The sequence below is a fragment of the Andrographis paniculata genome, unplaced genomic scaffold (assembly GCF_009805555.1).
Source record: "Andrographis paniculata isolate CXL003 unplaced genomic scaffold, ASM980555v1 Contig87END, whole genome shotgun sequence".
Taxonomy (NCBI): Eukaryota; Viridiplantae; Streptophyta; class Magnoliopsida; order Lamiales; family Acanthaceae; genus Andrographis; species Andrographis paniculata.
The window spans coordinates 3,202,460-3,226,906 of record NW_026137625.1 but is presented as its reverse complement, the minus strand read 5'-3'; the positions used below and the strand labels follow the sequence as shown (position 1 = coordinate 3,226,906).

Here is a 24,447-nt window from a genome sequence, read left to right as displayed (position 1 = left end):
AAAAAATTATAATAATTATAATTGAATAAAATATATAAAATATATATGTTATTTTTGTAAAGAATAAAATTTTTTATAATACAAATAAATAAAAATTTATAGAAATATATATATATTTTATACAAATTAATACACTTCTATATTATTATGGATCTGTTGTATACAGTTTGGCCGACCCAAACTGCAGTAAGTTTGACTTTATTATTTTTTTAAAAAAATTAAAATATATATGTTTCTTTTGGTTGAATTTGAGAAATTTTAGTTTAAAATTGATATTAAAATAATGTTTAGTGGAATGTTTTATGAGATGAAAAAATATATCTTTTCGGGAAAAATATAATCCAAATAGCAAAATTTGAAAAAATTGAGATAAAAAACATATATAAAGAAAAAAATATATATACAATATATATGTCATTTTGTAGAGAATAAAATTTTATATAATACAAATTAATAAAAAACTTAAATAAATATGTTGAGTATAATATAAATTCATAATCAAATCATACAATATAAATTTTATCAATTTAATTTAATACACATTTATATTATTTTATTCATTATTTATCAAATCAATACACATCAAAACTCCTAAAACCCCAATTAAACTCAAATACAAAAGAAACAACAAAATTCAAACTCATACCAAAATTTAAATAAAAATTAAACCCAAACCCAAATTTCCTCGCACCTTCCTGAAAACACCGAAAACACACCATAAAAAAAAGACAAATCCTATATATACCTCTACTTTGTAAAGGTAAACAAACAACGTGAACTAGTATACTGTTTAAAGATAAACATTATCTATCAATCACCACCATGGCCAATCACTTATCAATACTATTAGAATTTTAAAAACATATCATCCTACTCAATATTTTTCCCCACCAATATATTATACAATCAAAATAATTGTCAGATTTTACACTCAATTTGCATTTCCATCTATTAAATTTTTATGTGATTATTTTAGACTGCATGATATAAACTCTATACATAGTTTAAGAAAAGAACAAGAAGATGAAAACGTATAATCATACAAAGTTACAATGTGCACTAGTCTTCCCTCATAAGAAAAGAAAAAGATCAAAATCAGAATCAGAATTAAAATCTCTATTATATAAAATGTTTCAAAACATTACAACTATTTTCACATTTTGTTCTGTTTTTCATAGGATCAAATTAAACGTAATTGCTCATATACGTCTATTACCATCGTTTAGATGCTTTCAGATTTATTCAAGTAACAATCCACCTTTACTGCTAATGGAAAATTCGAAACAAACCTTCACAGATAAATGTGGACTACACACCAGCATAATCATCGTATTTGGTTCGACTGATTTGAATCTCTGCCAAACCAAACACAACAGACTCTGTTTTACTCCATATATACATTCATATAATAGAAATCCGCATATTCCATCAATCATATATTGGAATAAATGAAAATCCAGATTAATTGAAAAAACAAATGTACCAGAGCCAGCGAACCTAGAGAAGAAACTTCACTAGGCTATCTTAAAGCTCTGGCAAAAAATTTCGATGTATGCCTCCAGAACAAGGCCAACAAGTACACGCAAATCACTTGAAGCCGAAAGAAGAGGCAATCGGAAATCTCAATCTCGAAAAAAGCACGAAAAAATTGTGAGGAACTAATTAGTAATCCTAGCGAAATCAATCCATCCGCCGGGAGAAAATAGATCTGCTGCTAATCTACAAAAGCATCTAAGAAAATGGCAATGTTTAGTAGAACTCTGGAAGTTCAACGAAGACGGCGACTGAAGGATTTGAGTGCAGCGCCCCCTTTTATAGCAGTGTCGCCAATGCCATCTCCTAGGGTTCACGCCGTTCGAATTTATGGAACAATAAAAAAAAAATTAAAAAAATTAAAAAAAAAAAAAAGGAAAAATATTATACTTTAACTGCACATTTTATCTAAATAATAATATTATCTGATTTTTTTATGGAAATAATATATTTTAATATTCCCTTTTATGTCCGTTTGACCGAGTATGGATTTAAAAATAAAAATTATTTTTTAGAATAAAAAAATAGTAGTGGCATTCAAATATTAAATAAAAATAAATTTAGATGAAATAAAAAATAAAAATAAATTTAATGACAAATAAAGTATTTAAAATAATAATAAAATATTATTACGTACACTATATATCACATCAAATATATTTAGCAGTTAATAACATCATATGCAGGTGTCCGCAGGTAGGATAACCTATTTATTTTAAATTTGTATAATTTAGTCACTTATCTTAATCAATTCGACTACTGAGTAGTCGTGTATTTAGTTCGATCAGATTTCACTTAAGCACTAAACATAATTAATTAATTTATCATATTTAGTATAAATTTCGTAAAATTCACTGTGAATTGATCGTTAGCTCGAAAATTATAAAATTAATACCAAATCAAAGTTAATATTTCAAAATTTTATTTAAAATACCAAAATTTTGATTAATCATTTAAGCATATTCATAATACCATCTTAACTCATAGTCCATTCAATAAAATAAAATAAACAAGACAATTTTGCAAAAATTACAGTATATATTTCATAATCTTTTAGTCTTTAATTAAAGCTAACGAGTATATACACATTTAAAATGAAATAAAAATATGAAAACAACACCGAAAAATAAACAAATAATCCTTAAATATTTATAATATTCTTTTACCAAAAACTAAGGAGTGTAATTTTAAAAAATTATATAAAACTTATTTTTCCTTCAACTAACTCATATGATATGTCAAATCGAAAATAAAATCACAATGAATCAAAATCTATTTTAACAATAGTAAGTACACGGCTTAGATAAACGAAATGCATTTAAATAATGTACAAAAATTACAAATTCAAGTTTTAAAAGCGAAAAATACATGAAAATTTAATATAAAATTACTTCAAACTTGAATAGGAGAGAAGAAAAAACTCCTAGAGTTTGTTAGGGGTGTGTTTGTTTGGGGCTTTGGATTTTGAATTAGTATTTGAATAGTAAATATTTTGAATTTGAATAGCTGTATGATGTGATATAAATAGTTGTTGATGTAATATTTTGAATGAAAAATTAATTTTTATTATAATATAAAAAATGAAAAATAAGAGTTTGATTTGATGTTTTTGGAAAAATTTTTTTGGATAAATAGTAAAATTTGGATGAAATCCTACAAACCAACACACCCTAGGAATATGTAAACAAAATGAAAGTGAAATTTAGGTCCGAAAATAAATATTTATATTGAAAAATTGAATTAAAATTATTATATCAATTTTTATTTTTTTTTAAATGCACTTGATAAAATAACATTCCTTTGGTTATTGTTTTGACTATAATATTTTGATTTAACCTGTGATTGATTCATCCTTTGTAGTATTAGAACTGACAAAAATGTAGCTGAAAAGTGTAAATTAATTTTTAACAATTTTTTTAAAAAAGAAAATCAATAATAAAACTAGAAAGCACGAGTAAACAGCTATCCGTTGTGTCGGAAAACAATACTCAATTGATTAATCCCTATTCTCCCAAGAAGACAGTGTTCTTGTAGTATGTATATATACAAGAAAAATACGTATACGGTTCATCATTACAACATTAATTTATTACAACTGCTGCTGCTGTATCTCCTTAGTTAATCCAACATGCACATTTTGATGACCTACCCTAACCTCGCCGGCGATAATTAATAATTACACAACAAGAAAAAGGATACAGCCGAACCGCCTGAGCTGATCGGAAAACCCGCCGGCGCCACCGGTTTGCGGATTCTGTCAATCCGGTCCGAGTAAAACCACTGTCAGATCCTTACCCGGTCTGAGAAAGCTGGCTCCAGTTAAATATCTGGTGCGACTGCGGCGGCGGCAGGTATGAGGAGCTCGTCGCTCGACCGCTGTCGTCACCGCCGCTGCCTGGCGGCGGCCACTGATTCGGGTACGCCGAATTTGACGGAGACCAGACCGGGACGATGCTGCCATCCCGTTCCCGTCTACTGCCATTGGACGACTCCGTCGACGACTCTTCCGAGTTCCTCCGACGCCGAGGAAATTCCGTCCTATCAGTCTGCAATGTCGCGTGTCCGAACGCCCGGGCACGTCCCGCCGTCTCCTCTGTTCCGACATGTACGTTCGACGGCACCTCGCCTCGGCTATCGTTGCCCCGATCGCGGAGATCGGCGGACGTTTCCTCCGATTCCCCTCGGACAAACGACGATGTCATGCTAGGCACCATTTGATCCTCGTATCTTCGAACAACAACGTTGTTGTTGTTGTTGATATTGTTGTTGTTGTTTCTAACCGTGGGTTCTTCATCAGTTTCCATTTGTGTGTCCGAAGGGAAGGCAATCGGGTTTGACTCCAATGAGTCTCCGAGGCCCTCTTCCGTACCGTTGGCGATTGCCGCCCTCGATGCCGCCTCGATCTGCCACATTTCGGAAAGTGCCTCCTCTAATCGAGCTTCTGCCGCCGCAATTTCGACTATTGGGAGCGGGTAATTCGAACCGAGTTCGATCCCGGCAGCTTGGAGCACGGAGCTGGGTGCGTTCCACGGATGATGGATCCATTCCGTCGGGAGACGGGAAAGCTCGGGAAGCCATCGTCGAACGTACTCTCCATACGGATCGAACTTGTAACCTTCAAACTACAAAAGAATATAAGGGTTTGTCACAAAATATCATGTCAAATACTCCATTTGTCTTTTTTTTTTTTTTATCATTTTTGTATGTCCCATTTCCAGGTATCAATTTCCCATTTTAAAAAAAGTAATCATGCACTAATACTTACTCTTGACTTTTATTTAAATTACAAAAATACCATTACTCGCCTAAATTGCACAAAATCCACAAGTTAGTTTCACGAAATTGCACCAAATCTTCCATACCTCTAAAATTTATTCGCAATTTGGGGGTATTTAGGTCAAATACCGTTAAATAAGAACCATATCAAAGGTTAGACGTTGAGTTTATGAAACCGGAGTTTGGTCGCAGTTTTAAAAGTATAGGGGATTTAACGCAATTTTATGAAACGCAAATAGGTTTTTTTGCAATTTAGCCTACTTTATAAATAAACTAAAATGACAAAAATATCAAAAATTGTACCTGTGGATTGTCGATGCGATCGAATTCCCGACCATCCGGCAGTGTCCCGGAAATATACTGCCAGCCGAGGGCGTCGCTCTCGAGATCGGCGTCGAGCAACGTATCCCAAAAATACTTCATTCCCCATCGCCATGGGAGCTGCAGAACCTTAACGAAAAAACTCGCAACGACCACCCGTATCCGGTCGTGCAGCCACCCGGTAGCCCAAAGCTCCCGCATTCCGGCGTCGACGAGAGGATATCCGGTGCGGCCTTGCCTCCAAGCTTTGAAATACCCCTCGTCGATGACCCAAGGGAAGTACCTAAGGTGGCCGAGCAACGGCCTCTCGTGGCTATACGGATGGTTGAAACTCATGTATCGGGAATACTCCCGAAGACCGATGCTTTTTAGGAACAAATTGACACTCTCGTCGCCCGCTCGATTTCCCTCGTTCGCCCACAAAACTTGCTTAATCCGAACAAGATGGAAGACCTTGCGCACGCTGACTTCCCCAAAATGTAGATGCGGCGAGAGCAACGACGTCGTCGCGCTGTCAGCCTTTCGACGGTTCTTCGAGTATTCGATCAACGGCCCGTTGAGAAAAGTCGTGAGAGCCTTGTTGGCGTTGCTCCACCCCGGAGACCATGCTCGAGCGAGAAGCGCGTTGCTTCCCTTCTCGGACTCATCTTCGAATACCAAAACATCCGTTGGGCATCTCGACACGTCGCCTGGATAACACCGGGAAAATCAATGCTAAGTTTAAAAAAAATAAATTAGCAACATTAGATGGATTTTGTTTCGTTATTTTGAGTCGCTACCGGGGAATATTCGTTTAGGCGGGAGAAGAGGAGCTTCTGGATCGTACGGCATTGTTAGACACCGGTTCCAAAATCCGGCGAATGTCGTGAACGGTCGACCTTCCTCGTCGTGTACTTCCCACGGCTCGTAGAACAAGTCCGCATTGTAGGAAAGAACAGTCACTCCCTCCTGTGATAAAACCTGCTTCGCTCGATGATCCCGAACCAATGATATAGGATCTAAAGAAGAAAAAAAATCAATGAGTTCAAAATAAGTTTCAATTTTTCTCTAAATATATCAAATTTAACATTTTCATTTCAGACAATTTTAGAAAAATATATTCAAAAAATACACTATATATACATAAAAGAAAAAATAAACAAAGTATTATTTTCTATAATACTTTCTTAATACCTAGCAACAAAAATACCTAAAATAATTAAAACTAAGCAAATACATTGGATTTGTTTGTCATTTTTTTCCTTTCACAAAAGTCATATTTAACATAATACCTTATTTTTATATTTAGACACGATTTTATGTGCCTTACATAAAAAAAAATTCAAATATATTTTATATCATATTAAAATATATGTTTAAAGACAATTTGCTTTGGTCTTTTGAGCTTTTTCAATCTAACAAAAACTTTAGACATATTTTTCAATTAATATTATCGATTCAATCTCTTTTATACTTAATGTAAAAAACAATTACACCTAAAAACATAAAGTAAACATACCTATTTTTTCTCATAAATCACATTTAATTGTTGTTTAAACTAAAAATCAAAACCAAAACAATAAAAAAGAAAGGTAGTTTAAAAATAAAAAACTTTTTTTTTGCCGATTTTTTTGTTCAAATTTTATTATTTGAATTTTGCATTTTCTAATCGAAATATTTTTATTTTTTTTCTCTCATAAAAACTTTCCATAAATATTAATATTTTAATAGCAAATTCAAATCAATTTTTCACAATCTCATTAAAAAAAACACACCATGTGATTGTGCCTATTTTAATGGGTAAAGGGTGAGATGACATATTATTTGCACAAAAATTCTCTATTATTTAAAAATTACGTCACATTTTTTTATAGTTTAAAAAATCTTGCAGTCTAGCCTTATCTTATTTGCAAGAATAATTCAAAAACTACATGGTTGAGAAATCATAGTTAACTCATAACAAAAAGTGGTTAAATGCCAACTTTTTACAATTATAAGAGAATTCTGACCAACTTTTAAGGGTGTGTTTGTTTGACGGATTGGATTTAATATACACAATTTATTTTATTTTTTTTCCCCAAAAACATCAAATCCAACAACTATTTTTCATTTTTTATATTATACTAAAAATCAATTTTACATTCAAAACATCACATCAATACTTATTTATATCACATCATACAACTATTTAAATTCAAAATTTTGACTATTCAAATCCCAACTCAAAATCCAAACCCTCAAACAAACACACCCTTAGAAAATTGAGGTTGAATTTACTAGTCGATTCTTCTTTCCCTAAAAAACAATATGGCATCAAACAATTACTTGTTCTTTAAAATTATATTACAAATTTATTTTATATTCAAAACATAGAATCAAAATATATTTATATTACATCAACAACTATTCAAATTCAAATATTTCCTATTAAACAATCCAAACATAAAATCCAAAACCCACAAACAAACACACCCTTGAGTGTTATAAGCAATTTTCATAAATTACAAGTGAGTGGATTCTATGTTTGTTTAGAAACCGATTCAACAACATCACTGAGATATAACTTAGAGCTCAAAGATGGTTATTAACGCCGACCGTACAAACATACAGCAAGACAATCGAACCATAGTGTTCTACGTGTTCCCTCAACACCATTCAAGAATTCAAATCTATTTATAGAAAAAACAACTTTACTACAGCTGATGTCATCTCACCGCCATTCCATCAGATAATGTAAAAATAATGCGCAGCAATTCCTAAAAATATCTTCTCCATCATGTATATATATAGATGGTTGAAGTAGTGTTTTACTGACCGTACAAATGGTTGAAGTAGACGTGAGTAGCTCCGGTGGATTTCACGACGTCGACCAGAGAAGAAACGCTATCGGAAGACCTCTTCGTAACAAGAGCAGCGCCGAGGCTCCTCAACGAGATATCAAGGTGCGCCAAGCTCTGCTTCAACCACCACCGCGAAACCCTACCGGGATAATAGTGCCCTTCCTCCTCCGGCGCCCATACGAACACCGGCACCACCGCGCCGGCCCTAACTGCGGCCGCCAGCGCCGGATTGTCCTCCACTCTCAGATCTCTCCTAAACCACACTATACTGCACCCCCCGCCCGACATCTCCCCCCCAAAAAAATGTTCCAACCAATTTTACCCTAATAAATTGGGGATTTAGGGTTTGGTCTTCCCAAATTTGGGGGAAATTGGACTCCGAAAGTAGATCCGAATCCGATCATGCGAACGAACAGGAGATTGAAGGGCGACGATCGGAAGGAGAGGAATTAGGGATTGGCTGAGGGTCGGGGAGAGGGCGCTGCGGGAGAGTGATGAGAAATCGGCAGCCACAACTTTTGTGGGGTATTTTTTTTTTTTTTGTAATTTTTATTTTATTTAATTTAATTTTTTCTTATCTGTTGTGAATCCTATTGTCCTACTGTGCACCACAACAGTGACCTTTTTTTTTCCTTCTCTAGTGCCTTCTTCTTTAATCAGCCATTTCCACAAGGACAGAGAGAGAGACAGGGTGGACAGGAACAAAATTTCTTGCAGCTATGGATGACGTAATGGCGCAGGCACTACACAGACAAACAGAAGTATTGTTGGTGAATTGGATGGAAGGGAGGTTTGAATTTTGAATTTTTTTGCGTAGTGGAATTATTGCGTCGTTGAAAGTGATTTGGAAGCTTATCCTGTTTTAAAAAGGAGGGAAAGAAGGCAGCCATGGCTGTCTCTGTTCGAAGCTTTGTCTTGTCCTAATCCTCTATCAGATCGGAGATCAATGGGGTGTTTTTTTGGGGGTCGGATTTGGTTGAAGAAGTTCATTTTTATTAAATATAAAATATTATTTAAATTTTAAAGGAGAAAAATACATGAGAACAGGCGTTACATCAAGATTAGGAATTAATACCTAATACTCTCTTTGTCATTTTTTTTTAAAGGTTATATTGTAAAAAATTAACCTATCTTATGAAATTGCATCAAAATTTTTATACTTTCAAAACTGCATTAAGTTTTCTGTGTAGTTTTATAAATTCTTCTTCGATGTTTTTATTTAAATGTATTTGATTTATATATATACTTCATCAGTCTCATAATTAGGTATCCGTTTGTTTTTTTTAGGAATTTTAAAAATATTAGTATTATATTGGAATTTAGTAAGAATAAAATAGAAATTACTAAAATAATCTTATAAATATGTGTGATATAAATGTAATAACATTTGTGTAATATATTGTAAGTTGTAAGGGTATTTGTAACGTAGGTAGATAGTATAATTACTAAAAATTAAAATTGATATTTTGTTATGAGACGGACTAAAATGAAAAAATGGATAGTTTATTATAGATGAATGGAGTATTCAAATTGAAAATGAATTTCACAATCTCTATTTCTAAATTTTTAAAATTATAAATATATTCAATTTTTTATATTTAGTCTTAGTAAAAAAAACAATTTTTGAAACAAAAATAAACTACTATCTTTTTATTTAGAAATGAAATATGGAGTTTGATGAAAATTTGGAGATATAGGAAATTTAGTCGAATTTAATATCCGACAAATTAGGCCTAATAGACAAATGACACTGGACGAATCACGTGTGGCAAGTGACATGTAATTATCGAAGGTTTGGACCTATGATCTTACGGTCAAAAATCCACCATCACACCACTAGACTATCCCTTACGGACAAAAAAACTATTACTCTCTCCGTCTCAATACAATAGTTTTATTTACCATTTTTGTCCGTCCCAATAATCCTGTTATTTTTATAAATAACTATATCACTATAAAATTACATTTATTTTTTCATTTTTATTACATTATTGTTACTAATTTCTACACTAATTCGCTCGTAAGGGCAAAAAAAATTTTTATTCATATTTTTTATCAGCTATCAATATAATATTAATATTCTTTAAATCTCTTATCAAGACTATAATTTTAAGACGGAGGATTATTATTATTTTTTTTTTTGGGCAAAAAGTGGACTAACAATTATATTTTTATAGTTCTAACCTTTCAATCCCAATCTCAACCTTAACTGGTCTCTAATTGATCGATCATAATTTGTTATGTCTAGACTTGATATGGTTCGGATCGAGTTTCACCTTGGGCCGACTACTGTTCTTGACTTGGGCTTGCATTGGCCCGAATTCAATGAGCTTATTTCTTAATCCAAGTTGGAGAACAAATAAATAGCAATTAATTTTGTGGGAGAAAAAAATTATATTTTTTTTTTTAGATATACAGAGTTAGTACAATTTGGAAAAATTTTATTAAAGAAACAAACCCAGAGGTGTGTTTGTTTAGGAGTTTGGATTTTAAGATGATATTTGAATCGTAAAAATTTTGAAATTGAAATAGTTGTACGATATTATGTAAATAGGTGATGATTGATATTTTAAATGTAAAATTAATTTTTAATATAGTATAAAAAATAAAAAAAATAGGTATTTGATAGAACAGTAAGGGGCTGTTTGGTTCATAATTTTTTTTTTTTTTGTGGGATTGGAATTTCACAGCATGATTTATATGTGATAGGATTTATTATATTTAGGATTTGGAATCCTATCATATGTTTGGTTGGTAAAATTACGAGGTATTTATATTTCTCACTTCTTGTTTGTTTTTTATATGAGTAGAAGAATTTAGATTTTTTATATTCTAAATGACATAATTGTCCCCTTATGAATTTTATTTATTTTGATAAATTAAACATCTAATTTATAATAATATAAATTGAAAATGTATTAAAAAATTTATAGGGATTACAATAGGTTATCTGTCGTAAACTCGAAACCCGACTCGAACCCGACCTATTTATTTGAAGTTGAGTCCAATTATTTGAGTATTAGATCTTGATCCGGGTCATATTATGGGTATTCTAATCGGGTCCGAATCGGGTCTAGGGTATAAGCGGACCATACCCACACCCAGATTCGATTTATAATATTAATAATATATTGACTATACATATGAAAAAATAATTTTTAACAATATAATTATATTAATTTTTTAAGTTTAATTTATTTATTATTTTATTATAATATTTTTTTCATAAAATACATAAATAATATATATTGGGTCGGTACATGTGTAATTTTAAATTAAAATTTAAGAATCGTAAAAAGAATTGGATTTGTTAGATCCATCGAATTTTACCGGGTATAGTTTTGGCTGGATCTGGTATAATCAGATCCAATTTGGATCTAAAGTCTAACAATATATATTCGAGACGGATCTCAGTTCCGGCTGAATCCGACTTATTGTCATTCTGATAATTTTATAATAAATAACAATTTAAAACAATGAATTTATTAATTTATTTAAAAAATATTTTACCATAAAAATAATAGTATTAATTTAATTTAATATATAATTCAAATAAAAATTAATTTTAAAATTATTTAATTTAATTTTATATAAATATATTTATATTATATATATATTTTTTTTATATATAAGGATATACAAGTAAAATTTAAAATCCATGGAATAGGATTTAAAAGTAATAGGGGGTACTCCATTACTAATAAATCCCTCATTTGTAGGATTTTGCACCATATTTTTAAATTCCATTATTTTAAATTCCATTATTTTTTTTTTAACCAAATATGAATTTCATGGGATTTTAAAATCCAAATCCCATAAAATCCTATCAAATCCTTGAAGCAAACTGCCCTAAAACTCTTGGATAATCCTCCAAACAAACACTCATAGTGTGTTGTGCTCTATTTATTTTATGTTAATTTGTAAAGTAAATGCGGTTGAACTCTACCGTAGTATTTTAATTTAAATAGTACCTTTTGTCTTTTTTTTTTTTTTTTTTTTTTATTTTTATTTTTAAAAAATAACTTATTTAGATTTAACACAGAAATTTAAAAAATATATATATTTTATTAAAAATTAGAGAAAATAAGAAGGTAATTAAATATACTTTCGAAAATTTAGTTACTAATTAAAAACGATGAAAGAAAAAATGTAAAAAAGACTCTCAATTATAGTAACTAAGTGTTAAATTAATAGCAATAATTAAATATTGATAAATGTATGATAAAATGTTTCCTAAAAAAATATGGTCAAACTCAAAATCCAAACAATAGAAACCTGAAAAAAAAAAAAAAAAGAAAAAAAAGAAAAAAAAGACAAACCCTAAATTTAACAAAGAAAGAAAAATATAAGTAAATTTAATTCACTGGAGAAGTATTAAAGAAAAAATACTTAACATGAAATTGAAATTGTAATGACTACGAAGGGTGTGTTTGTTTCCGAGATTGGATTCATTCCATTTTTTCCTTAAAAAATATCAAATTAAATACTTATTTTTCTTTTTTATATTATACTAAAAATCAATTTATCATTAAAAATATCACATCATACAATTATTCAAATTCAAAATTTTTACTATATCCCAAAGTCAAAATTCAAATTCCCAAATAAACACACCCGAAGAGAGTGATATATATATAAAAAAAAAAAGGAAAATAATATTTCTCACTGAAAACTATACTAGTTAATTTGATCTCATAATTTCTTTTCTTTCGTTTTTTATTTATTAATTTTGGTGTCATTTAAATTAAATTAATCAATAAAGCTCCCGTCTACTAAAAATTTATAGGTGGTTGTTGATGTTTTTTTTTCTTATATATATAAAAATTTTATCACAATTTTTACTATTTAAATTTTTATTTTTTTTTAAAAAAATATAACATCAAATAATTATTATATTTTTTTATATTATATTATAAATTTATTTTACATTCAAAATATTACATAATTCAATTTTTTAATATTTAAAATCAAACTAAAAAACTAAAACCTACAAACAAAAACAGTTATCATTTTTAACTTTGAGTTAGATTTAAATTGATAAATTTTTTTTAATGAATATTTTAGTTTATAATGGATTAAAAATATTTCTAAAAATCAAATATTTTTTTCAAGAAAGAAAAAAAAAAAAATTAGACACCACTGTCAATATATATATATATATATATTTATATATATTCTATCCTCTTACAAATCAATACTATACACCAAAAAATTATACATTGAAGTTGTATTGATGATAGGAAGTGACAAAAGTAAGCAATTAGGTGCAGAATCTCCGCTTGCAGCAATTCTCCGTGCATTTCTATGGAAGCACCCGCGAAACGGTGTGGCTGCCGCCTTGCCAGTTTGTTTCTTCCCCCAGCACTTCCATTTTCCAGTAATCTCTAACTCTCCAATCTCCCGCAGCATCTGAATACGCCCTGCAAAATGCTAGGATTCGAAATTCAGTTCGAAACCCAAAGTTTCTCGTCCGGTGGATTATTTCTGGATGCCACTACAATTCCATCGTCGATTGTGAGTAAGGTTTCCGGCGACGTTCGTAATTACGGCTGCGAGTTGTCCTCAAGCAGAAACCGGGGCGATTTTATGTGCTTGAGCTTATCGATAAGAGGAAAAGGTGGAGTAATCAGCAATTCGTCTCAATGTGCGCGGAGTGAGAGTAAAGCGGTCGACGGCGGCGGTGGCGTGAAGTTGGGAAAAGCGGTGAAGTTGAGCGGTAAGGGTGCGGTGAACACCACAAAGCATTTGTGGTCTGGTGCTGTGGCTGCTATGGTTTCAAGGTCTGTCTCTGCGCTTTGCAGTTGCTTGTTTTAACATCATTTAATTTCCAAATATCTGAGGTAGTTAATTTATGGAACTGAGTAGCTCAATTATCTCACAAATTCATCGCAAGAGTGTCGTTAGATGATTGTTTACATGTTTTATTTCATAGTGGAGGAGTTGTTGTGGTGTATAAAGTTGGTGAGGACCTTTTACTGATTAATACTTTGGAGCAGAACTTGCGTTGCTCCTCTGGAGAGGCTGAAGTTGGAATATATAGTCCGTGGAGAGAAGAGGAATCTACATGAGCTTATCTACACCATAGCAACAACACAAGGATTGAGGGGATTTTGGAAAGGAAATTTTATCAATATACTGCGCACTGCTCCTTTCAAGGCAATCAATTTTTTTGCTTACGATACCTACAGAAAGCAACTTCTCAAATTGACTGGAAATGAAGAAGCCACACATTCTGAGAGATTCATTGCTGGTGCTGCGGCAGGGATGACAGCTTCTGTTCTCTGCTTGCCGCTGGATACTGTGAGTTACAATTCCTAACTTCTTTCAAGTCTTGCGAATATGCTTTTTTAGTTGAGGCATTACTTTAGCTTAGAGTCGAGAAGACTCCTTTGGTATGGAGCGTTTTGTGTTAAATAAGAGAAAGAAAAGTTGTTCTGAGAGAGAATAAGTTTCCATTGCAGTAAAGTACTTCAATATTCAGCCATTCCTATAGAGCAGTATTTGTAGTGCAAGAAAGTTGAAACAACTGAGAGACACTTCAAGAAATCTAGAACTTCATATTGAAGCCTGACAGTAACTTTACCTCTTCTAGCTGTGCACAATTTTTTGAGGAGGGAATGAATAAGAAAGGACAGGAAAGGGGAGTAATAGTTTTCGGATTGTAGTTTTTTAATTGACTGAAAGCAAAGAGGCAATGCAAGTTGTTTGGAATTGATTTCACTTTTTCACTAAGATAAGTGACTTTGGGTGTGTTTGTGAACAATTGTCACAAATTTCTGCTAGACTGTTTTAAGACATGCTTAGTGAAGAAGACAAAAAAGCTTCAAATATACGTGCTATCCTGAGAATGAAAAATTGGGTTAAAAACGACATGTCTAGTCTCCACGAAACGCACCTTACCCTTTATGAAATTTCTGTTAAATTGGAAGGAAGTGGAGAATGTCTAGGACAACAATGCGGAAGTGATTTAATCCTCTAGGAAACACATTGCAATGGTCAGAGAGTTATGTTGACTATAGCAAAGAAAATTGCTCTTCCATAATACTTGTTAGATGATTACTCACCAGTTCATCATACTAAACTCTTCCTACCAAATTACATATATATTTTTTATTACAAAGAAAATATCACTTCATGGAGATGCAAGTTTGCCTTTTTGTGCGTGTGGGTTAAAAATTTCCAATAATTTCTGTTTCAGATCAGGACTAGGCTAGTGGCACCTGGTGGAGAAGCAATGGGTGGCGTTATTGGAGCTTTTCGCCATGTTATCCAAAATGAAGGGTTCCTTTCACTATACCGGGGTTTACTGCCCTCCATTTTAAGTATGGCGCCTTCTGGTGCTGTTTTTTATGGCATATATGACATGTTAAAATCAGTTTACTTGCATTCACCTGAAGGACAAAGAAGAATTCAATATATGAAACAGCAGAATCAGGAATTAAATGCATTAGAGCAGCTGGAATTGGGACCAATAAGAACTTTATTGCATGGTGCCATTGCGGGTGCTTGTGCAGAAGCTGCTACATACCCATTTGAGGTGGTGAGGAGGCAGCTTCAACTGCAAGGCCGAGCAAATAAGTTAAATGCATTTGGAATTTGTGCCAGGATAGTTCGGCAAGGTGGTGTTCCTGCTCTGTATGCCGGTCTATTTCCTAGCTTATTACAGGTATGATTGTCATCTTATGTTTCTATCATCTTACTATCCAATATAGAAAAGGAAACTTGTCTAAAACTCAACTGATTAATTTCAGGTATGCTTCATTTGTTAAGTCTTTTTAACTCAGATATGGTGCACTTCCATAATAGCATTTGAGACCTTGACAAAGGATACTTTAGGATATTGATATGATGTTCTCTTGTTTGGTGTTTACTAGGAAGGATTGGTGAAAATGATGTTCTTTTGATTTTCATCGGAAGTTGGGATAAATAACATGATTTTGCTGATCACCGAAGATTTCACTTATATTTGGTTAGGATCTAGTTTTAATTAGAAAGAAGTTTGTGTCTCTATAATAAATTGTGTTTTCCTTTCATTTTACTCCAAACAATTTAAATGTTCTTGTGTGTTCAATGAGTTTGAAAACACCAAATAATGTAGATAATTACGAAGGCTGCAAGATTTACACATGCTATGCCGACTTGTTCTGCAATAACTGATGTCATTACATGTGTTTCTTATTGCAAAATGATATAATTACTTGAAGTGAAGAACAACTATCCTTTTTAAGAGCTAAATTCTGTAAAGCTCATATTTAGCATCGAGCTTATTTTCTACAGTTTAATAAGTTAGTTAATAACTATGATATATCTATAGTCCTAACTCCTAAGTCGGTGATGAAAAGATTAATGTCTCTTTACAACTATTGAAGGTATATATAAAAAATACATTTATGCATATTTGAAGATATTCATAGTAGATGTGAATGGGTAAAAACAATATTCCCTCAATCCCACATAAATTGTCTGTTTTTTCTATTTCGGTTTGTCCCACATCATTTGTCATTTTCTTTTATGGAAATATGATTTAACACTTTACTCCCATTTTAAATTTCATAATTTATAATTTTTTAAATTTTAATTAAACTATTTAGTTATCTTAATCTTAATCTATAATTATTTTTTATTATACAATAATTATTTTTATTAATACATTTCTTAATTACTTACTAATTATACTCTGCCTAAATTCTAGTATCTACGGTAGCGTGAACAATACATCCGGGACGGAGGCAGTAGAATTTTAGAAAGAACAGAAAAAAAGTAATGCATTATCCTTTCGACAGTGGTGTATAAGCATCCAATGTTTTGAGTGGAGATGGATTAAGACTTAATTTGGACAACAGTGCATTGTACAATTTCTTGTTAAATTCATTCACACAATTTCATGAAAATGTCAGAACAACAGTGTTTCCGTTATGTGTTAAAATTTTAACAATTTCTTATCCTGTCCTATAAATTGTTTGAATCTTGGGAGAAAGCACACAGAAACCCTGTACTCTAACCACACCTGTTTTAACCCTGTTTTTATTCTTCATTTACCCTGAAAATGTGAACTCTCATGTGAATTTTTAAATGCTGTGTGAATAAATATCTCAGTGTTTTTGTTTCTTGTTAATGTTTGGATCAAAGCTATCTCTAATTATGATTGTGGTACTCAGGTATTACCTTCTGCATCAATAAGCTTCTTTGTTTATGAGTTCATGAAGATTGTTCTTAGGGTGGAATGAATCACAAACCTACATAACAAGATACTCCCAGGAAATTGTAAGAATTTTAGTGTACTGATGGTGACAAACGAGGACATGCTGCTCACCACTATATATTCTCTTCCGGCAAGATGAAAGAATCATTGGAATCATTCTTGTTCCAATCGCAGTGCTTATGTTCAACAGGTATATTGCATTTGTTGATCCGGATTTTATTGACTTCGCAAGTTGATTTTTCTCAGATACGGCTAATTTCATTTGTTTTCTCATTCTATCCTGAACTATTTTGTACCTGATTAAACATATTTTCCTCCATCTGGTGCATTGCTGAAATTTTATTGTAAAGACAGCCTACTTTCTTGCATCAGATTATTGAGCATGGATCATACGGAATTGTTAAGTGGATACATAATAGTTTCGATTGTAGTGTTTGAGCTTGATATTTGTTGAGGGGTGAGAAATATGCGAAGCTTTTTGTTTAGAAGAAAACTTAAACCTTTTTCTAGCCTTGACTGCTCAAACTTGGGGAAAATTGCAAAAAATATCCCCTAGTATACCCTATTATCACTTTTGTCATGTATTTATTTTTCTGGTAAAATATATCTCACATGTTTGCAAAAATCGGTACTTCTATCATTTGGACGCGTGTGGTGTGCACCACACGCGGCCAAAGGACATAAATAACGACCTTTGTAAATATGTAAGATATATTTTGCGAAAGAGATAAATACATGACAAAAGTGATAATTGAGTATACATGTTGATATTTTTTGCAATTTTCTCCTCAAACTTGTAAATTATACATGTTGATATTTTTTGCAATTTTCTCCTCAAACTTGTAAATTACTTGTATCTTGAATGCTTGACAATAATATTTAAATATATCTGTTGCCCTACTAAAGCTTTATAAATCATCTGAAAATGCTTGAGATAAAGAGTTATGTGGGAGTATAGGAAGTGATCCAATACCTTCCTCACTAATTTGGATTTGAAATCTCGACCCAATAATAAGATTCATTTAACACAAGTTCTTCAAATCTGGCGATGAAAGATGGTACTTGTGCATTCTCATCCATAGTGAGCTGTTCGAACTTGGTACTAATTAACTGCAGTCTAGACAACTAAACTGCACATTTTGAATAGCCTGCAATATCATCCTAGGCCTCTTTGGATGTTTCACTGCTAGAAATATCTCAGAAATTTGTTGATCCACACAGTGACTTATAGTTACCCTTTGACGATTTCTTCCCCTTGTGATAACTTCATTTGGAAATAGGTTTCATCGAATTTTTGCTGTACCCTCCAGTTTCACCAAGATATGATCAACCAGCATAGACAATCTTTCTGGTGCCCTGTTCTCCGCAAGCTGTGACGTTAATCATTGATTTAGCAACAGGCTGGATGTGACAGTATCACTGAACATGTGTGTAACCTCATGACTCTGTTCATCAGTATGTTCTTCTCAAATTGTTGATTAGATGGACTAATGCTGATGAGTTTGTAGGCCACTGAAAACAGTACTTTAACTGATTAAACCAAGTGCCGTAGAGTAAGAATAAAAGAAAGCTAGCAACACCTATCACTCTCTGACTCTTTTTTTTTTGTGTGTGTGTGATCCCACACCTCTGCTACAACTATGTGTCTGTGTGATCGCCAAAATGAATCTGCGTATTCACCCCACACCTCTCAGCTACACAAAGATTCTAAACCTTCAGTAGATATTAGTAAAGTATTAACTCACTTTACATCTACCACAAAAAACACTATTTCCAGTAAAAACCATTCTGCTTCAATAATATTAAGTCAAACCTTAGTTGTCCACATTATGTGTCTTGATAGTGGCAGAGACATTGATAATTGTTTCTCGATGATTATCCATATGCCTCTTCATCAATGCCAACAGCAATCTCAACAGGAGATACTAAAGGTGTTGAGAATTAGAAGCAGTACTCTTTTCTTAAACTTTAACCTGTGCATTGACCTATTCTCTTTCATGGTAGAGTTATATATAATACGGTTTCTGAATATTTTTTATTTGCAGCATGTGTTTGTCAGTATATTCCTTCTGAATGTTCGAACTTTTTACTGTGATTGTAGAATGATTAGCAAAATGCAGGGCTATGTGTGACATTAACCACATACTAACAATTTGTATGCTTTGTAGAATCACCTCACGTGCAAATTGTAAATTGTGGGGCTGCTATGGCAAGAATGAGAGTCGATGCCAAATCGACTTCCTCTTCTAAATCAGATATTACAATTTGATTATTTTATTTCCTGGTCTCCCTGACGTTGTCAGGCCATTGAGAACAAATTAAATAAGGTAGTTGGATTTTTTATTTAGGCATTTAGCCGAAACCAGGACTGAAGGCTGATTAGATTGGAAAAAAGAACAGACATATATGGACAGCCTTCAAACGTTAAAACTTACTAGTCTATTTCTCTCTTTACATAGCAATAGCATTCATTATCACCACCAGCTACTAGATCACTTTACAAGCTTTTATGTAGTTTTAAATATATCAGGGATATATATATATATATATATAAACTTAACTTTCTCAAATCCTCTAGTGTAGGCCTCGATGCATCTAAGTCATGAGGGGTAGACCAAGTGATCATCAGACTTTCTAAACTTATGTTAATTCTGCCTCTGATGGGTGCAGAAATTTACAATTAGGACATGAGGGAGAAGATTTGCACATCATAACCAACATGTAACACTTCTTGCACACTGCTGTCACCATCTCGTGTTCTTCACCTTCGAATGTTAACCACGATGGCGAACGAGCAAGTCTCTTGTGATCTTCCCTAACAGTGTTGGAAGTCATAGAATCAGAAATCTCTTGTCTCCTGGAGCTGTGTGCTCTCCCCCAAGATTGACTCGATAGATTGAGTCCAAGCTCCAAGCTCATCGGAGCACCTGTACTAAATTCAGGTTGCTCTAGACCTGAACTCGAGTCGCCTTGTACCCTCTTGTTCGTTCTTGTGTTGTAGAAATATATCTGCCCTGACTGATCATACAAAAGGAAGATTCTTTTGCATCAGTAAAGTACAATTACAAAAACACAAGAGAATCTTAGCAAGTATTGAATTTCCGAACGGCGGCGGGAAAACCTTAATATCGAGGCACCGTTGCCACTCGGAGTTGAAAACAGGTTTCCTGCTTCCGAACTGACTGTCTTTAGGCTTCTGATCATCACAATTCTCTGTTGGATCATCCATTTTTCTCTTCTTTGTTAGGCTTTCCTCTGATAATACCTGTTTTGATGTTTGCAGGGAGATCATATCTGATAAGGGTTTGGATTCTTTCCCCTTCTCTTGTTGGCTACAATTTGTGAAAATTGTCTTTGCTTTAGGTTGGTATATATAGGGTCTGAGAAGAAGCTTTTGTTTTATGGACTGGAGTTATGTGGTGTTGTGAAACCCCACCCCCCCTACACTCGCCAGTGTGTGTATTTTTGTATGTATATGTGCATTTAATGAGCACATGTAGGGTCACAGGTTTAAATGTGAAACTAGGATGGCCCATATCTGCATGTCTGTGTGACACACACTTACCTTGAATTGAAGTTGTTAAATGAACCCAATTCTTGGTCACAACTTTCCTCTATGTGTGTGTCGAGGCTCAAGCTCGAGCTTGAGCTTGAACTTGAGCTTGAGGTTTGATGGGGGGGGGGGGGGGGGGGGTGAGGTGGGGTGGGGTGCTCAACAGAAATTTCCAGCAGGAAGTTTTTGTAGCGGTGAAGATTTAAGTGAGAGTATTAAATGGGAGAGGCAGTGCACAGTTGAAGAGAGGAGGTTAGTTGAATGAATTGCACTGCACTGCTGCTGCTGCTCTCTCTCTCTCTATTGATAGTTCTTCTCTTTAATGGAACATTCATATCTCCAAACAACACTACACTAACCAGCTTTAAAAGCACTTCTTCCTACACTCTCATGCTCATTAAATTTCACCCAACATTATAATAACACACACACACACACATATGAGCTGATCCCTGGATAAGTTTCTTGATTTTGCATACATGGTCAGGTGCCTAAAGCTTAGCCTTTGCATGTATTATGTGATCTTGTTTACTTTTAGGGCTTGGTTATTGTTAACTGGTTTTTTTATATGCTGTGCTTAATTTGATGTAAGGACATCTTGTTTAGGATCTTGTAATCATACTAATTTTTTTTATCATTGTTTACTTCCTATGATTATATAATATTTATATGTGGTCGTGTTTACTTTCACGGTTTGTTTGTCTATTGTTAGTACAATTATTACGATAGACAACACATAATTTGTGTTAACATAGTGAGTGATAATTGTCCATAAAGCGTATACTACTATTGATCTCATTACACAAAATATGTTCATACAGCATCCCTACGAGTATGAACCGACAGCACGTGATTTCAATTATTATTATTATTATTATTATTTTTTTCTTTTATATGTTGATTAGGGTAAATCAGTATGACATGAACAAACATATTGTAATTAATTGCTGTACCAGTTCTAGTTTATATGGGTTTTTTTTTTTTTTTTTTTTATGTACGGAAGTCTTGTGTCCTTATGAGGGCCTTGTATTGACTAAACTAATTTATGGGATTGTTGAATTTTTGTTTGCATCGTATGATTATGTAATAATTCATGTTGTTATCACGTGTTATTTTATATGATCGTGTTACTTTTAGACTGTTATGTTTACAATTAATTAATATGAATTTAACCATTTTGTCTGCTTTAGTACTGAAGTCTTGATCAAATAATACGATGATGTCCTTGTCTTCATAATTATGTTTTATTTCTATTACAGTTATTATGGTGGACTATATAATCTTTTATGTTGCTGATAATACAAGATTGTAACATATGATATTTTATAATACAATATATGTTGTATTATATTGAAATATAAGTTGTATGTTTTTATTATATATGTTAATTAGATTAAATCACTATACTTAATATATTATCGGGCGGAGTATTATGTAGACTACTGTGTGTTTGGTTGTTTTGTGTTTAAGTAATTATTTGATATAATATTTTACGAGATAATAGAAAAAGTTGATACAAGGTTTAGACATTCATGACTTAAAGATGTTTTGTGTTGTGTTGTGCTGTGTAGAAAATAATTGATTAAATGATTATAAGCAGGCTGATTAATAGTATATATTTTTGAGATAATATGAATTATGTATATGGTTACTATGTGTCAGTGTTATCACTTATATATATATATATATATATGTTATACGTTAAAATTAACTTATGCATGTGTTGTGTTGTATGAGATTAACATTATAGCCGCGGCCGGTGTTAATATACTTCTTTGTCATTCAAATTTATTTTTTATTTTTTTTGTTGTCATTTGTAAAATATTTTCATTTTCTTAGTAAAAAATTCATTTATTTTTTTTTTACCTTTTTACTATAAAAACAAAAAATTATTATTATTATTTATTTTTATTAAAGTTAAATATTCAAAAAAAAAAATTTATGACGTGGAAATTCGCAGTCGCTATCCGAAAGTGCACACTAGGTAAACTCCTGGTCGAAACCCAATAACTTGTAAACTAGATCTAACAGGCAAGACACACTAAGCGAATCATGTATGACAGGTGACCTATGCAGTTAGGTTGAACCGAAAATTTATTCGGATCAAAATTAATGAGTAGCAACTACTGTTTCTAAGTCATTAAAAAAATATGTATGTCAAGTGAATGGAGAAAGAAATAATAATATTAAAACTGTAGGTTTTTCGAAAAACAAAGGTGTTTGGAAAATTGTTTATTACATAGCTTTTAATTTATTAAATAATTTTCAGTTGTTAAAATATTTATTTTTTTAAGTATTAGATATCATAATAAGCTTAATATGTTAATATATATATACATATGAGACGGAGGACTTGCCTAATGTACTTTACAACATAAAAAATTAAAATACTCAATTTTCCATTATTTTTAAAACTGTGTAATAAATATATTCATTATTAAAGTAGTTGACGTTTAAAATGAACAATAACAAATTGAATGATGCACATTCATAAACTGAGCAGAAATTTCGTCAAAAATAATAATAATAATTATAAGCAGAAAAAGGGTTGGTCCAATGGAGGGACGACACGTATGGGGCAGTGAGGGTTTAATATGGTAACTCTAACTGCCTTGCATTAAGTGAGACATTGCCTTAAATGTTGAATTTCAAGGGAGTGACGCATTAAAACATCGCCTTCTTTCTCCTTCCCCTTTTTATTATTATTATTATTATTATTATTATTATTATTATTATTATTATTATTATTATTAATTAATTGATTAATTTCATCCATAGCTTTCTTTTATTTTCTTCTCTTTTTCTAAAATAAATGCTCTCAACCTTCCCTTCTTTCTTTCATTTATCACACCAATTCAACAATTATATCATATCATATTTTTTATATATATAAATATATAGGGTATAGTTAACGGTTGATACGATCAACTCAGTATTAACATATTCTATAAAGATGACTATCATATATATATTTTAGCATATTTATGATATAACATATATTATATTATAATTTAGTATATACTATCTTATAATATAGTATATGTTAAGATATTATGTATAAGTATATCTTGGTCACACATATAATATATGCTGACCCGGTACATACATCGTTTTTAAGTGATTATATATTGGCAATGCAATACAATAATATATGAGTATATTCTTTTGAGATTTCAAACTAAAATCAATATTATTTACTTTGTACGATTTTTAATCAAAATATATTAATTTTTTTTATAAAATATCTCATTAAAGTTGTTGGAAAGTGATGTATGAAACAAATCTCCTTCAAACACCAACAAAGGGTAACTTCTGAAGCGTGACTGATTCACAGTTAAAACGACTTAACAACAAATAACAAAGCAGAATACAAAACAACACATGAAACAAGGTGTTTGTTGACCTGGTTCAATTACCAACAAATCTACATTCATATGATTCCAATCCAGGAGATATTCTACTAACCAATGCTAATTACAGAGTATAAATAATCACGACCCTTTCAACTCAAACTCCTATCATGATTTACCTTGGAAAATACCTCCACAGGTTCTACTAATCAGAGCCGCTCAGAGCTTGATCATCCTCTCCGGTTGGAACTCCTTTAACTCCAATCACCGTCGACCTCTCCGGCGAATTTTTGTGTCAAAAACTCATTTAAACTAAGGAGAATCGATATGGATAGAGGGGTGAGAGCTTCACTCAATTTTTTTTTTTTTTTTCTAAAATCTCAAAATCACTCA

General features: G+C 32.1%; 3 protein-coding genes across 7 annotated transcripts; 1 reads left to right on the top strand and 2 right to left on the bottom strand.

The window, feature by feature from the left end:
* Positions 1–3,512: 3,512 nt before the first annotated feature.
* Positions 3,513–8,243, bottom strand: LOC127242669 (cryptochrome-1-like). The gene is made up of 4 exons (XM_051262306.1): positions 7,925–8,243; positions 5,910–6,128; positions 5,113–5,819; positions 3,513–4,655 (listed from the first exon to the last, which is right to left on the bottom strand). The coding sequence occupies exons 1-4, from the start codon at positions 8,235–8,237 to the stop codon at positions 3,825–3,827; spliced, it is 2,070 nt and encodes a 689-aa protein (XP_051118263.1). The 5' UTR covers positions 8,238–8,243; the 3' UTR covers positions 3,513–3,824.
* A 4,910-nt stretch (positions 8,244–13,153) lies between these two features.
* Positions 13,154–19,466, top strand: LOC127242675 (probable mitochondrial adenine nucleotide transporter BTL3). Of its 5 annotated transcripts, none has more exons than XM_051262316.1 (5): positions 13,154–13,273; positions 13,356–13,729; positions 13,946–14,249; positions 15,148–15,615; positions 17,108–17,595. In XM_051262316.1, the coding sequence occupies exons 2-5, from the start codon at positions 13,377–13,379 to the stop codon at positions 17,174–17,176; spliced, it is 1,194 nt and encodes a 397-aa protein (XP_051118273.1). In that variant the 5' UTR covers positions 13,154–13,273; positions 13,356–13,376; the 3' UTR covers positions 17,177–17,595. The 5 variants fall into 5 exon arrangements, 3 of the variants coding, with proteins under 3 accessions (XP_051118273.1, XP_051118274.1, XP_051118271.1); XM_051262317.1 differs by having other exon boundaries at positions 13,156–13,729; positions 15,148–15,271; positions 15,347–15,615; XR_007836849.1 differs by adding an exon at positions 18,462–19,466 and having other exon boundaries at positions 13,157–13,729; positions 17,108–17,341.
* A 325-nt stretch (positions 19,467–19,791) lies between these two features.
* On the bottom strand, positions 19,792–20,478 carry LOC127242676 (protein CURLY FLAG LEAF 1-like). The gene is made up of 2 exons (XM_051262318.1): positions 20,273–20,478; positions 19,792–20,169 (listed from the first exon to the last, which is right to left on the bottom strand). The coding sequence occupies exons 1-2, from the start codon at positions 20,441–20,443 to the stop codon at positions 19,792–19,794; spliced, it is 549 nt and encodes a 182-aa protein (XP_051118275.1). The 5' UTR covers positions 20,444–20,478.
* Between the last annotated feature and the right edge of the window lie 3,969 nt (positions 20,479–24,447).